We start from the raw sequence: 16,464 nt of genomic DNA, 5'->3' as shown, positions 1-16,464 counted from the left end.
AATACATGCGTGCTCAAAGGCTAGTATTTTTTTTGTTGGATGGATTCAGAGGCTATTATTTTGTAATTATCACTAGTATTTGGCAATTCTGTTAATATTATAATCAATTTTCATTCATCATCATTCAAGCTGAATTGGCACCTCCTCATGTACAAAGTGCTTGTGGGTCTAAAGGGAAAAGGGTTCGATCTGCGGGGTTAGCAGCATGTTGTGATTATTTTTCAAAAAAAAAAAACTACTTTTCATAAATTTTAAGAGAAATATGGAGATTATGGGACCCTTTGTCCACAATCTATATGTATGTTTGGAAGCTGTTGCAAATCAGATTATTCTTTTTTTTTTTTTTTTTGGTCAGCAAAATCAGATTATTCAAATAGGGTGTAGTGTGGTGTATCCAAGAGAAAAATGACATTTTATCAATTATGAATCTTATGATACCACTCTACAATCAGTACTCACTCTCTTTATTAGCATTTTATCGTTTATGATACCATCATTATGAAATCAATACTTTCCCTCTTACCATTTTCTTTTCCTTTTCCTTAGCAAATCACAAATACTGAATTTCTTACATTATCAACCCCCTAAATGATCAAATAAAATGAAGACCTACTCAATTTCTTACCTCGACACTATATAATATAAATTAAACACCCAAAAGAAGAAACAAACACAAATAAGAAGATAAAGAAGAAATTGAAAATCCAATAATACCCAAATACAACACACATATTCAACCCCCCCCCCCCCAAAAAAAAAAACTATGATTAAAAAGAAATGTATAGAAAATAAAAAAAAATTACCATGAAGTACTATGTATGGATTGTGAAAGTGGGAAAGTCATGAAGACCAAGATGGTGATGGAGGCAATTATTGGTAAAGGAAAAGCCATGAAATTAATGGGTTTTTCTTAAAGAGAAGTGAAAAATAAGATCCAAGGGAATAAATTATAATGACTCTAGGAACTTTTGGACGAATTTTTTAATTTTTGTTTTTGGTTTTATGGTATGCTTGGTTTGGTAATTGGTAATTTGGTATTTGGCTTTACTGTTGCTGTTGCTATAGCATTTGAGTGTCAAGCTTTTTTTTTTTTTTTTAATCAACAAAACAATTTGTGTTTCTATAGTGTAGAACAGCAAATACGCCAATTTTAATATAGAACAGTGTTTCAAAGTTCGAACATCTAAAGAGAATTAGAGAAAAAGCTTTTTAGAATTATAAATTTGTATAAAATAAAGACACACGTACAAACATGCGAGCAAGAAAACATTTATAAAAAGAAAAGAAAAGAATGAGTACTAAGAAAATTATGTACCTCCGCTTATGTCTCAATGAAAAAGAGAGGCAACTGGCTTATCACTAAGAGAAAAATAAGAATAAACGTTAGTGCCTAAATTTAAGGATATGGAAGGAGAAGTTATAGCAATGGTTTTATAGTAAGAGTCTTTTTTTTTCCCCAAATAAAGAAGAGATTTGAAAGAAGAAAAAAAGTGAGAAAATTATTATTATTGATATATGATTGGATAGCAAAATTTGTTATCTCTAGTTCGTCCATAGGGGTCTTCCGTGAGCCAAAGGCAAAACATTCAGGAAGGTCGTATATGGACAAAGGAGTCGTCCATAGGCAAAGCGCACGAACGACCACATGACACTTAGGAAATTCTCAAGAATGGATTTACTCACATGTCTTGAGAATTCGAACCACGGAATTCTAGAGTTAGTAGGAACCAAACCTATATTCATCGCCACAAATTCCTCACCAATGCTTAACTTCCCTCAGCGGTTGTAACTTCTATAGCCGTTGAGGAAGTTATGTCAGAATTTATTAATTTCCTCAAATTCGAGGGAAGTTACTAAATCCATAACCATTCCAAGGTTCTATATATAAAGACCATCCGGTATCAAATAAAGGCAAGTTTTTTCTAACATTACTCCCCAGAAGTTGGAACTTGATTTTCGAGAGAGAAACTGACTTATTCATTGAAGAGGACTTGGCCGGTTCACCCCGGTCGCCTTTTTGATAAGTGTGTTCATCCTTGCAAGCCTTCGCTACAACCATAAGCCCATTGAAGTCGAAGCATTCAGCCTACTGATCCTGTGCAACATCAATATATTTTTACCAGGATGTCCTTTAATTTTGTCTCTGTTTAAATCCAGGGGTTTAGGGGTATTTTTGAACCATGAAAATGAGGAACCTAAACAGGAGAAACCCTTTGTTCAGATACAAATTTTTAGGCCCTAAATTCATTAGCCCACTCGCTAAAATACTCATACAAGCCCATAAACTATTTTGGGCGCCCACAAATATTTCCAACATATTACCCAAATATTTCCCACATACTACCTGACTTCAGCTCTCACAAATATTTCTTATACAAGCCCCATAAATTATTTTGGGCCCTCACAAATATTTTCTGTGTTACCCAACTTGGTCCTACACAAATACCTGTCATACTATTACAAAAAATGGGCCATAAAATTATGTCATCTCTATAAAAGCCCAAACTCATTTACCTTGTGGGCAAAACCCAAAAAGCCCAACTTATAAAGTCCATTACTACACAGCACCCTTACTAAGTCTATTACTACATGGCACTCTTACAAAACCTGTTGCTACACGACAATATTTTTTACAAAATCTCAAAATATTATTAAAAAGCCTAAATACTATTTTGGCAACTATTTACAAAAAGCCCAAATATTATTTTGGCAAATATTTACAAAAATCCCAAATACTATTTAGGCAATTATTTACAAAAAACCCAAATCTTATTTTGGCAACTATTTACAAAAAGCCCAAATACTATTTTGGCAACTATTTACAAAAGCCTAATATTATTTTGACAACTATTTACAAAAAGCCCAAATACTCTTTTGGCACCTTCTATAAAAAAAACCCAAAACTATTGGGCAAACAATTATTCTACCAAAGCTCAAATAATATTTGGCAAAAAAATTATGTTATGCTCAAAGATCAAAACTATTCATTGGCAAAAACATATTTTGATATACTAAATTCCTTAACTCATGGGAAACATAAATTGCTTATGACATATTACCCATATTTCAAAACTATTTCTTCTACAAAATTTATAGGAACTATGCTTATTTCTTCCATAAGAAACTATAACTATAAAAGCCAATGTATATTACCCATGACGAAACTATTCATTTTGTAGCGATGAACAAGCCCAAAGAAGCCTAACAACAAGGCCCAGCCGAGACAGCCCAACCCATGTGCTAATCTCAGCAACCAAATCTCACTTGAGTAACTAAAGTGGTTAGACTAGCCACTAGTTAAGTGTCAGCACAACTAAGTTGATAGTTAGGGCCCACTACCATCATTTTCAACTTGTCAAATCAGATTAGAAGGGGACACATGTCCAGCTGAGCTTACACCCTTCCTTAGCAAGTTGATTTTCATGATTACTGATGTGACATAAAGCTGTGCTGACAATACATAAAGCTGTGAAGCTAAAGCCAACCATGCTTTCTCTCTTTTCCAACACAATCGGTCAAGGAATAAGGGGCAGCCATGAATAGACCATGGAAGCTTCTAGAATTACTTATAAACAGCTCATTACCATGCCAAATATGTACATTTTTTGGTTCATGAACCAAGCACATGAACCCTAATAGGGAAACTTAGGGAACTGTGGTTTAGAGGGCACTAAGGAGATCTCCAACAGAGTTTCCAACAGAGAGCTCAAAGATTGACACCTGGCTTGGGGTAACACAATCTGCCCTAGGAAGCTCTGATACTAGCAACAGACAACCAAGATTATTAACCTAATACATGCTCTAATCTCATTAGTTGAGGACAATCAACATTTAATGCTAAATCAGAACCTCCAGTTGCTGTTACGAAAAACAACAAGAACACCTTAAAGCTGAACTTACCATTCTTGGCCAAATCCTAGGAACGATTTTCTAAGGATTTAATGAAGATTGAGACTGATTTTGGCAGAGATTATTTGCTGAAAACCCCCTTAAACTCAACTATAAATAGAGCTCTCCACCAACACCTCAAGACACACCAATAGAGAAGAACTCTCTTACAAACTTCCATATTTTCCTCTCTCTCTCTCTCTCTCTAATTTTCTTTAAGCACTTATTGAGGTTCTGAGCTCTTAGTTTCAAAATTAGAAACAAAGTTCTTCCCCCCCCCCCCCCCAGCTCACAAATACCCGTCACACCTCTACTCATAAGCTTTCATCCATCCTCAACAGAAAGTCCCAGCAGCTTTACTAAATACCCTCTCTCTACCTACTTATACTATTAAAATGACCCTCACTACTCATTACATATACCATATCCATGAACATACTCTAGCATAATAATGATCTTGTTGCACTAGCTGGAATCTCTCTCTTTCTCCCTTTATCTCACACTAAGCTCTCTCCATTACTTGTTATAATGGAACCCATAGTGTTTGTTTATTAATTTACAATTGAAGGTTATAATGTAATTGTTACTATAGAGTTTTCCCTCATGTTCTTGTATTGGAGGACTTATTCTCACTAGAACCTATGGATGATGATTTTAGAGATGTAGACACTCTTCTTAATTTATGAAATAATTAATAGCTGGAGGTTTATTCTGTTCTGTCTCATTTTACTGCTGGAATATTTTACCGCCGGAATCTTTTACCACTGGGCTATTTCTTTATTGCAGTAGGCTTTTCTATTGTGCCGACATGTCTACTGTAGGAAACGTTTTGGGCCATCCCATAATTCTTGCTAGTCCTAACCTAGGCCCAAGGCATAATATAAGGCAAATTTCTCAAAAGCTTCACTAATAGCCTTTGGGCCGTGCTTTAAGCCCATGTCGAGTTTTAGTTTAGGCCCCTAACCTAACACAAATCTCATTTGTCGGAAGGAAAACTTTTCCGCCCCCAACACCTCTTAAATAGTAGTATAGATAATAGTACTTTCTCCAAAAAAGAAATCTAAAATAATAATAAGGGTTATGACAGGGTTTAATGGCCTTTCCTTAAAGGTATGATGACCAAGATGGGTTTCCCAGTAGTATGGATTGATTGGGTCATGAGTTGTGTCACCACAACTTCTTTTGATGTTCGTATCAATGGTAAAGCTTATGGTAATACCATCCTATCTAGGGGGCTTTGTCAAGGGGATCCCCTATCGCCTTATTTATTTCTTTTATGTGCAGAAAGTTTCACATCTTTATTAGCAAAGGTAGAGGAGGATGGGCGGCTCCATGGTGTTTGGTATGTAGAAGAGCTCCTAGTATATCCCATCTATTATTTACTGATGACTCTTTACTGTTTTGCCAAGCGAATCAACAAGAAGTCCAAGTCATTAATGATACTTTACAGCAATATGCAGTGGCTTCAAGTCAATGTATCAATTTTGAGAAGTCTTTAGTTTTCTTCAGTAGCAATACAACAATTGAATAGAAAAATTGGATAAAGAGTACCTTGGGAGTTAAAGAGCTGTACCGGTTCGATACCTAATTGGGGCTTTCGACATTGGTTGGAAAGTCAAAATACCAAACCTTCTTTTTTATTAAGGAAATGGTTTGGAAAAAAAATCCAATGATGGAAATAAAAATTACCATCTAGAGCTGGAAAATAAGTGTTAATAAAAGCGGTGGCACATTCCATTCCTACATATATGATGGGTGTCTTTCAACTACCAATTAAGTTTTGTGATGAACTTAATTCTATGTGTGCAAGATTTTTTTTTGGGGGGGGGGGGGGGGGAGGCAAATTGGTGAAGAGAGGAAGATCCATTGGAAAAGTTGGGATATACTGACAAAATCTAAGGAGGGTGGACTCGATTTTCGTGATTTATGGAATTTCAATTTAGCTATGTTGGCAAAGAAAGGTTGGAGATTATTACAAAATGATGAGTCTCTTATTTATAGATGTTTTAAAGCAAAGTATTTCCCAAGGGGTAATTTTTTGGAGGCTTTTGACGTTCCAAATAGCTCTTTTATGTGGAAAAGCTTAGTGGCAGCACAACCAATCATGAGGAAAGGGTGCTGCTAAAGGGTGGGAAACGGCTCTTCTATTCGAGTTGCAGGACAAGTGGATTCCGAATCATCCAACAAACATGGTGATTGTTCCACCAGCACAAGAGGAATGGGAATGCCAAGTGTCATATTTGATTGATTGGAGAATTCATTGGTGGGATCGTGAATTGATTGAATCGAATTTTCACTAGAATGATGCATAAGCCATTCTTTGGATCCCTCTAAGTAGAAGACATGTTTATGATTTGGTCTTATGGTTGCACAATAAAAATGGGGTTTACTCGGTGTACATAACACCACTAAGGCATGGGAGAATGCATATGTGGTTGAATCTGGACCTTACATGTGGAACGGCGGTGAGCAAAAGAAGAGGAAGTGTTGGCTAAGGGATCTTGTTCTTGGTCTGTGCTAAAGGCGTGACTACCTTAGGAAGGAAGTAAGATATGCACTTGACATGGTACTCAAGCACTCACAAAAAGAGAGATAGTGACTTTCTAAGGTCAGAAGCTATGAGGACATCTCTAATTGGTTGAATGCATGTTGGACCACCTCAGAGACACGTGTATCAATCACAATACTCCTGATGTCCCTCTCAATTTCCAAGACTTGTTTCCTAAGTAGTGGCAAAGTTACCTACCCACGAGTCCCAATGCCACGTTGGCGCAATTCCTATCCTCTAGTTAGCAGATAACATCACAGTTGTGAAAAGGTCCAAAATAAAGAAATAATGTCTTGACACTTGTCTTTGTACTCAACCATATTCCTCAGATTATAAGAGGGACATGCAACTGTAGTTTTAGGCAAGAACCCAAATAGGTATTTTAGAGAAGACAGTAGAAAGTTAAGATGGTAGGAAGCAAGAACACCTGTATTGTATAAGAGTGACCTATTTTCATACATAATACAATCTGAGTAGAGCAAGAACATTCTATTCTTGCTCAAACCATGGTTTTTTTTATCCCTTTTTTAGGGTTTTCCATGTACATCTCATGTCCTTTTATGTTCTTACTATCACTTTCTTCTTCTTTTTCAAGTGTCATGTCAAAGCTAGCATCTTTTCAAGTTTTTTCATGTAAATGTATTGTTAGATAACTTATTTTATTTCCCTACATAAGCTCAATTCTAACTTGCATGTACACTCAATGAAGTCAGGTTATCACATAGCGAGATTGATCTCAAGGGAAGAAAATGGGATGGGAGAGAGCTCGGAACCAATGGCAGGAGGTCAGGTTTGGAGAAAATTGTGGAAGCTTCATGTGCCAAATAAGATAAAGGTCTTTGGTTTGAGAGTTTGCCAAGATATCTTGCCAACATGAGAGAACTTGGTCAAAAGAAGGGTCATGGAAGATGGGAATTGTAGTATATGTCAACAAGTTCCTGAATCAGTTGTTCACAGGCTATGGGAATGTGGTGCGGCACAAGATGTTTGGGCTAGATGTCCGACTCAAATAGAGAAGTGTGCAAGTGGTCAGGACGATATATTGCAGCTGTTTATAACTATGTTGAACAAGCTGTCCACTGAGGAGTTTGAACTTTTTCTAGTCCAAAGTTGGCTAATTTGGAACCAAAGAAATACAGTTGTCCATGGAGGTAAGTTACAAGACCCGAATCAACTAAATATAAGAGCAAGGGACTACTTAGAGGAGTATAAGGAGGCTCAAAACCATCTTGCCATTCCGGCACATGCAAAGCCTAGACAGTCGTGGAGGCCACCCTCTGGGTCTGTTTACAAATTAAATTTTGATGCTGCTATATTTACACCGATGGGTGCATCAGGTTGTGGTGCAGTGGTTCGAAATGAGACGGGTTTAGTGATGGTTGCTTTATCGGCTAAAGGATCTCCAGTAATGGATAGCGAGGAGGCAGAGGCAATGGCATGTCGGAAAGCAATGGAGTTTGTGGTGGAGGCAAGCTTCTCAAAGATTATTCTTGAGGGAGACAATGTAAATGTTATGAAAGCAATTTCATCCCCATCTATCAATTTGTCTTGGTTGGGTTTGATATAAGAAAATATTCGATGTTCTACTCTGTTAGTTGTATTCATCATAGTGTAAACTTTGTAGCCCATTCTCTGGCTCGCTATGCTTGCCAAATAGATGATGATGTAGTATGGTTAGAAGAATCACCACTATCTTCCTTAGAGGCATTGTATTTAGATTCTAGTTTTTTAAATATTGAATGAATGAGGTTTGTTTTCGGCTTAAAAAAAAAAAAATAGTAAGGGTTAAGTTGGGTTACTCGGGTTGAAAGCCTTTACCAGGCGAAAATGGGTAATTACCCATAAAAATCTAACTATTCAGTTAGTTAGCCCGGTTTGGAAACAATTTGAAATTCTAGCAACTCGAGCCTCAGAGGCTCGATGTTGGGCCTCTAAATCGAGCCTCTAAGGCTCGGTTTACGTGCTTTTAAATAGTTTGATGTGGCAAGGTGTTTACGTGGAACTCGAGTCTCTGAGACTCGGTTTACTTAAAGTGAAACCGAATGTCAAAGACTCGAGTTTTAAACACGTACTACTTGTGTGGGCTTTAAACTCGAGTTTCTGAGACTCGGTTTACTAAAAGTGAAACCGAGTCTTAGAGACTCGAGTTTCAAAGTACTATTCACCCTACACTGGTCATGTCTGGTTGTCTGGTCATGTCAAGCTATCTTTGTTGCTTTGTGCTCTGTGCTAGTCTATATATATTAGCTGAGTACGTTGCTTGTCTGGAATGGCTTGTGCTCTGTGCTAGTCTATATATATTAGCTGAGTACGCTTCTTGTCTGGTCATGTCAACAGTCTTTGTTGCTTGTGCTTGTACACTATTAATTGAGTACATTGCTGAAGGACATGTCAAATGCTTTGTCTGTTTTGAGACATATTCAGAAAATATATTAGCCGTCTCTCAGACTATGTTGAACCAATTTTGTCTGTTTAGGAACGTACTCAATGAATATTAGACTAACAATAAAAAACTCTCACACTACTCTCAGATGCAGAGAATATTTTGACTAAACATAACTCTCACACCTTCAACAACTTGAATCACAAAACCTCAACAACTCTCATCATACCTTCAGTAAATTCAATCACAGAACCTCTCTTAAGAACTCTCACAGAAACTCAAACTCTCATACATATTTAGTAGCAAAACATTGCTCCTCTCACTCTCATACAATCTTAGCAGTACATTTGCACATCATTATGTCAAGTAAGGGTCTCCTCACTCTCTAATTAGTTGTTTAGTGTATATAGCTGCTTTAAAAAGTGTTGCTTGCATTGTTTAGTGTATATGCCATTTCCTAATAAAATATTTGTTTGTATTAGGCAAATATATTTGTTTTCTGATAAGATATTTGTTTGTATTAAAATATGTATATTTGTTTCCTTATAAAAAATACGTATATATATTTATATTTATATTTATACAACTATATAATTAAATATTTATATATACGTATTTTTATTTATATATTTATAAAACTATATAATTAAATAATTAAATATTTATATAAATATATTTATATTTATATATTTATACAACTATATATATAAATACTTATACAACTATATATATAAATACTTATATAAATATATAAATATTTAATTATATAGTTGTATAAATAGGCTAAATATAAATATATTTATATAAATATATATATATATATATATATTAATATTAGAGAAAGATACAGGAATCCACTAATAATCCATCCACATAGAAATATGGAGTACACATGCATAGGTTCCAAATATGGAGGGAGATTTTCTTCTTTTTCTCTCTTATTCAATCTTGCACACAAATTCTTCTACCCAATAATGGATATGTGAACCTGGCGGCTGGCTACTTCGGCCATTGTGGACAAATGTTTAAAAATTTAAAAACTTAGGCATATAGTTCGAAAGCTGTTAAAAGATGCTGAGTCTATCAAAATATGACAAGTTGATGATTTTTTGTTCATAGCTTTTTCTCCATCTATATATAATGAATTTTGCAGTGAAAATTATTTCATTGAAAAGTAGGCATATAGGACTTCGAAACGAATATAATTTGATTCAATGGTGATTTTAAATAAGTGAAATGCGACTGTTTGAAATTGGCACAACTATATTATCTTCAATATTTTCACTTGAGTAAAATGTTCTTGTTCCTATGCAAATTTTTAGGTTGTGAATTCTCATTTGTAGAAAATGAAAAAAACGTATACAAGGCACAATAACAACAACTTTTTCATCAGAGAGGGTAGTCACGAAATGAAGATATTGAAGCCTTTCTCTTATTTAATTTAGAAACAAAAAATAAAATAAAATAAAAAACTTGGGAAAAAAAATAAAAAAACTCATCTATGTGCTGTGATCCAAAAAAACAAGTTATTAGAATTCTTGACAACACCTTAAGCTTTAAACCTTTAGAAGTTAAATCCCTAGAGTTGTTTTTCCTTTCAAGATTTAGTGTTTTACCTTAGTTACCAAATCTTGTGCTGCATAATTAGGCTTTATCATTATTGCTTTAGAATTTGAAGTTATCTGCTTCCTTTCTCCATAATTTGGATGAAATTTGAGTTTCTATATCAGATCTGGTATATTTGATTGTATATTAATGCCTTGATTTTGAAATTACATGATATGTCTAATTTGATTGATCATGATTATATTCACATTAGTGTTTTTTTTTTTTTTTTTTGTCTGATGAACCCTGCTCTATGTTATTTCATCAATAGTAGTGTAATAGGGTATGGCATTAATTTAAAATTACTTGAATGATGTTGTTACATAATTGCACTCATTCATTTGCACATCCTCATGACTTTTGTTATTTGGTTTGATATTTTTATTTATATTTTTGTTAGAGTTGAGTTTCAATTTTGTAATGGGGGTGAGTTTTGTCTTTAGTTTTTTTATTTGTTTGAGTATGAAATTATAATGATTGAGTGTGTTTGTATGTGATGTGGGGTGAGTATATGCAATTGTTACACTTTTAGAAGTTGTGATTCTTGTACTTTGAGTAGATAGAAAAGGTTTCGTAATTGATGTTAAATGAAAGATATCAAATATGTCACTAACATAAATTTACTTGGCTCTCTAATAGGTTCACAATCTTTGAAGAATATTGACATAAATGTATACTTCGGTGGACCCCTTTACAATCTTGAAGGGATTGACAGATTCCCATTTAGAGGGGAGGGTATCGAATGCTACTACATGATGCTACGTCGTAAGTTGAAGACGTTGACTGATTTGAAGAGGAAAATAATGGACGAATTGAAATTGAACCCTGCTTGGTATGACATCAAGATTATTTATCGTTACCCACAAGAAGTTCTTCATGAACGGATAAATTACGGGTATATGGCGATTAAAGAAGATAAACATGTAAAGATGATGTTTAATAGGATCCAGAAAATGCTCCAAGTAAATGCTGCTGAGTTGTATGTAAGTTTGGAGGCGAGTGCAGACAACAGTACTGAGGTGGTGCAAGAAACATCTACGGCTTTACAATTTACAGCCCTAGATGATGGATGCACTACAATGGGAGGGTATGCAATGGGAGGTTATACGCTCCCATCTCAAGATTATGTTGCGAATACTGGTGAAACCCTCTACTCTCAAGAGACACATTTAGAGGAGGAAGACGAAGACGAAGATCATGCTGCGAATGATGGTGAAAATAATGATGATATGGATCAGTACGAAGAGAGGATTGAGCAAGGTGACTTTGAGAACGATGTGGATGAGCATGAAGTCGTTCCTAATTTTGAAGAGGAAAATATGGAGTACCATGATGAAGGTGATGCAGATGATGATGATATTGGTGTCCAGCATGATACAGATACGACCACTGGCTACAGACCTCCTGCGAACTCATTCTACGCAAATACTTGGGAAGATATGGTTGATCCTTCACGTCTTCAGATACCATTTCTTTGTACTTGGCAAGATGGGATGCATTTTTGTAAAAGGTTGACTTTTGCAAATAAAGCTGCGGTAAAGCGTGCATTGATAATATACGCAGTAAAGGATAATAGAAATTTCTCCATCCAAAGGTCGAGCACAACTCAATTGTGCGCCGCATGCGTTGACGACAACTGCAAGTGGTACGTTGGGGCATACATGAAGCCTAAATTCAATGGTCTGTGGATGGTCACGTCTTATGTGGGTCCACACAGTTGTATACCCTTTGGGCTGCGAACAGACAGTAGAATGATGGATTCTAATTTTGTTGCATCAGAAATTGTGGGAAGATTGCGAAAAAAGCACACTGCTACTATTGATGAGCTTTGGGAGATCATACGTACTAAGTATGATCATGAGCTTTCTTACTATAAAGTATGGGACGCAAAACAAAAGGCAATTGCTAAGATTTTTGGGGATTGGGAGGAGTCTTACCAAAGGTTGCGAAAGTTGTTGTTGGCATACTTGGATCAGGATTCGGGTACCCAGTATAGCTATCACACCATACCTAAGCCATTAGAAGGTACTACGTTACTGCGCTATGTATATTAGGCATTCGCTCTATGCATTGCTGCATTCCAGTATTGCAGGCCAGTGATCAGTATTGATGGAACTCATTTATATGGTAAATACAAAGCGGTATTGATGATTGCAATGGCAACCGATGCTAATCAAAAGGTTTTGCCTATCGCCTTTGCTATTGTGGACAAGGAGTCAGGGCCTAGTTGGGGGTGGTTTTTAGAGTGTCTCAGGACTTCGATAGAGTGTGTTATACCTAACAAGGACATTTGCATTATTTCTGACCGACATAAAGGTATCAAATGGGCCATTCGAGAGTGGCCTAGAGGGCAAGACGGAAGAGAACAGGTATATCATCGATATTGCCTTCGACATGTTGCTAGCAACTTCAACACACACTTTGATAACCCGACTCTAAAGACATTGACCTTGAAAGCTGGATATGCGACTCATGATGCTAAATTTGTGTCCATAATGCAAACCATTAAGGAGGCCGAGATTAATTTACTGAGGGGTGTAGACCCTACTGATCACCGGATTACACGTTATATGCCATACACATATCTAATGAGTGAGGATCTAGACAAATGGACCCAATCACATGATGGTGGAAGATGTTACGGGGCAATGACAACCAATATCTCTGAGTGCTTTAATGGGGTTCTTAAAGGTGCCCGCGGTTTGCCCATTGCTGCAATGGTTGAGTTCATTTTTTTAAACTTGTTGCATATTTCCACAATCGACATAAACAAATTACTTCTGATCTCTCTCGAGGTAAGGTGTGGAGTGATTATGCAATGGAGATCTATAACAAAAATGAGCAGAAAATTGCAGGACACACTCTGAGGAATTATAATCATGCAGAGAGTATATATCAAGTGGTTACCCAGTATAACGACCATAGAGCTGGAGGGGAAAATCACAGTCATGATGTGCGCATATTTGATAGAACCTGTGGTTGTGGAAAGTGGCAAAACTTGAAGATCCCTTGTTCACATGCAATTAAAGTTCTTAAAGGTCTGCATCTCGATGCGCCCAGCTATATTGACCCATGTTACAGTCTGAACAATGCCATTCTCACATATTCACATAATTTTGTGGTGCCAAAGTCAGAGTCATTATGGACAGACGTTCGCGGACCACGGTGGGTGCCTGACCCACAATTGTTGCGGGCTAAAGGTCGTCCTACGATGTCAAGAATAAGGAATGAAATGGATGGGGTACTGCGAGAATGGGGAAGCCGGAGGGAAGATCCGGAGTTGAGGGAGATTCAACCGAGACAACGATGTAGAGTGTGTCATCAAGAGGGGCATAACCGCAGATGCTGTCCCAATTGTATTCTAAGTGACTATCACAGCATATCAGCCCATTTCCAACCCAAATTTTACATACCAAAAGAATTCTAAAAATCCCATAATTTTCCAGATTTAAGCGTCAATATATTGACCAACTATACCACAAATTCAGTGTCAATATTTGACTCTTAAGTCATGTTATAGAGAATCCAAGTCAGTGTTGTCACACTGTATTCTGCTGCAAGTCAGTCCTAGTTAGGAAAACCTAGTGAGATTTCACTGAAATTAAGTTCTTGGGGTTTAACTTTCTACACTATAAATTTCATTCATTCATTTGGTACAAATGCTGAGTTATGCAAGCTCTAATTCCTAAAGAAACATAATTCTGAAAGAAACATAGACTAAGCAACAGAATTTTTATTTCCAAATTTTCAACATACCTCTCTTGACTTAAACTAGTGGTCTCATAGGAGCTTTGAGGTTGTTCTATGCTGTCCTAGCCTCCGCATAGACCAGAAACTCAAACTTGTGCCACGTTCCAGCTTGAGTGATACATGACAAATCAGTTTACCTATGGTGTTTTACACTACAAGAGTGAAACAAACTAGACCATCAGCCTAAGAGCCTCGCCAACACTAACGCACTGAGATATGCTGATTTTGTAATTGTGATCTGGGATACCTCTCATGGGGTTTCTATAGCCTCCATCTCATTAATAGTGAGCAAAGAGGCATAGAGTAACAGCCCAAGGCATTACTCCTTTGAGTAACGCCTAGGACTTACTCCAGGGAGTTCCACAGAGAGACATGCCTACTTTGGGCAGCCCTTTATATCCCTTTTAGTTTCTAACAAATCCAAATGTGCACAATTATTTTCTTAAAAAGTCATACCTAAGTGCACAAAACTTCCACTTTTGCAAGGTCTAGGAGAGGTCATGCTAGGCAATCATACCCACATTTGTTTTTGGAGAGGCTGATTCTCGAATTTGAACCCGTGACCTGTGATGTTTGGTGGAAGGCCCTTGCCGTCGCACCAAGACCCAAATTTTAAAATGCCATACCCAATGTACAAAGCTCCCACTTGTGTGGGGTCTGGGAGAGGTCATTGTAGGCAGCCTTACCTAGTTACTATTCTAATCCATAATGAATTTGGAAGTTAGGTCTTAAAAAAGATTTCTTCCTGTAATCAAAATGTCAACTTCTGCCATTCAATACATGCATTTGAGAAATACTATCTGCCAATTTTACCACATTTAAATCCCATTACGATCCTCCCCAAAATTATTGGCTCCCAAGATAGGGAGCACAGAGATATAGACAAAGTGAATACCAATTGAGAACCAAGCCTGGTCATTGGTTGGCTGCCTCTAGCTCTCATTATCTCTCTCTTTCTAGTCACTTGAAATGATAAAACCCTATTTCCCTATTACCCAGCTTTTAATGTTAGTCCTCACCCCCCCCCCCTCCTCTTCCCCCTAGGATGGGTCTTGCAATAGTGTAAATCATTAAAATTCCCTGAAAATCTTCTAATCTTTGCTAAGGCTGAAAGAAACCAAGCTATAGCTATCAAATACTGCATAGAGAAATTTCAATTATGGTCGAGTCATTCTGTTAATGCGAAGAAATCAAATGTGATTTTTATCAAAAATGTAAATTCCTCAAAAGCCACAGAGATTTGCTCCCATCTTTAACACCAAAAAAGCACCTTTCCACTCAAAATACCTTGGCCTTCCCCTATGTCACAACAAGTCAAGCAGCCACACTCTCAATGAAGTTGAGGAAAAGATTAAGTGTCAAATCTAGAGATCGAAGGACAAGTGCTATCCCAAATATCAAGGGATTGTTTAACAAGGCCAATAGTAGTAGCCTCACCAATTTATATTATGCCTTCTCTCAATTTTTCAAAAATCTGTTTGCTCTAAAATGAATGGGTTGCTTTGATATTTTTGGTGGGGTAGGCCTCTATACCTCAAACCTTGGGATTTCCTTGTGTAAATCTAAAGTGGGAGACTTGGTGTTTTGCCGTATGGAAGATAATGGGGAAGAAACACCATGGGTGAAAATGCTCTAATGTAAATACTTGAGAGGCAAATCCTTCAGAGCAACTAAAGTAGCCTCCAAGAGCTCATGGCAGTGGAAATTAATTCCAAGAGGTAAAGACCTACACCTTGGCTGTAAGGCGTGGGAAAACCCATCAATACCAATCCTTCCCAAACTCTATCTACAAGCAAAGCATTCCCGATTCCCCAATCCTGTCCAGATCAATAGGGTCTTGGACTTAATCACTACAATTCCAATCCAGTGTAATAAGGAACTTATTAGGGCTGATTTTTAAGAAGATTAAGCACCAAATATCCTCATAATCCACTTGTCACAAGATCAGCAACCAGATTAGGTAATTTGGACCCTACACACATTGGCGGAGTCTCACAGCTAAATTGGCTTGCTGATTCAACCAACAACACCATCCTAGATATACTAAACTCTTATCCAATTTCGAATAGAAGAAATTATGAAGCAGTTAGATTCATGGACATTTGAAAAGGCTGATCTAGAAGATTGAATGGAATGTGCTCCCTAGTTGAGCTATGTTAACTCAAGATTCGAGATAGATGACAAATCATGCTTGCTCTGTAATTATGGAGCAGTTCTCATGAACATTTTTAAACTTTAATCCAGAAGATTGCATGCAATGTGCTTCCAATCTTCAATATATTTTTGCAGT

The 16,464-nt window shown here is 36.7% G+C and overlaps 1 protein-coding gene across 1 annotated transcript; it reads left to right on the top strand.

Moving 5' to 3' along the window:
- The first annotated feature begins 7,337 nt into the window (after window positions 1–7,337).
- On the top strand, window positions 7,338–8,003 carry LOC115951885. Its single transcript, XM_031069013.1, has one exon. The coding sequence runs from the start codon at window positions 7,338–7,340 to the stop codon at window positions 8,001–8,003; it is 666 nt and encodes a 221-aa protein (XP_030924873.1).
- Window positions 8,004–16,464: the final 8,461 nt, after the last annotated feature.

The sequence above is a fragment of the Quercus lobata genome, chromosome 7 (assembly GCF_001633185.2).
Source record: "Quercus lobata isolate SW786 chromosome 7, ValleyOak3.0 Primary Assembly, whole genome shotgun sequence".
In the NCBI taxonomy this organism is placed as follows: Eukaryota; Viridiplantae; Streptophyta; class Magnoliopsida; order Fagales; family Fagaceae; genus Quercus; species Quercus lobata.
This window is presented reverse-complemented; position numbering and strand designations above follow the sequence as displayed.

Excerpts from the sequence above, each read along its gene's own strand:
- LOC115951885 (XM_031069013.1), top strand. The coding sequence starts at position 7,338 with ATGGAAGATGGGAATTGTAGTATATGTCAACAAGTTCCTGAATCAGTT.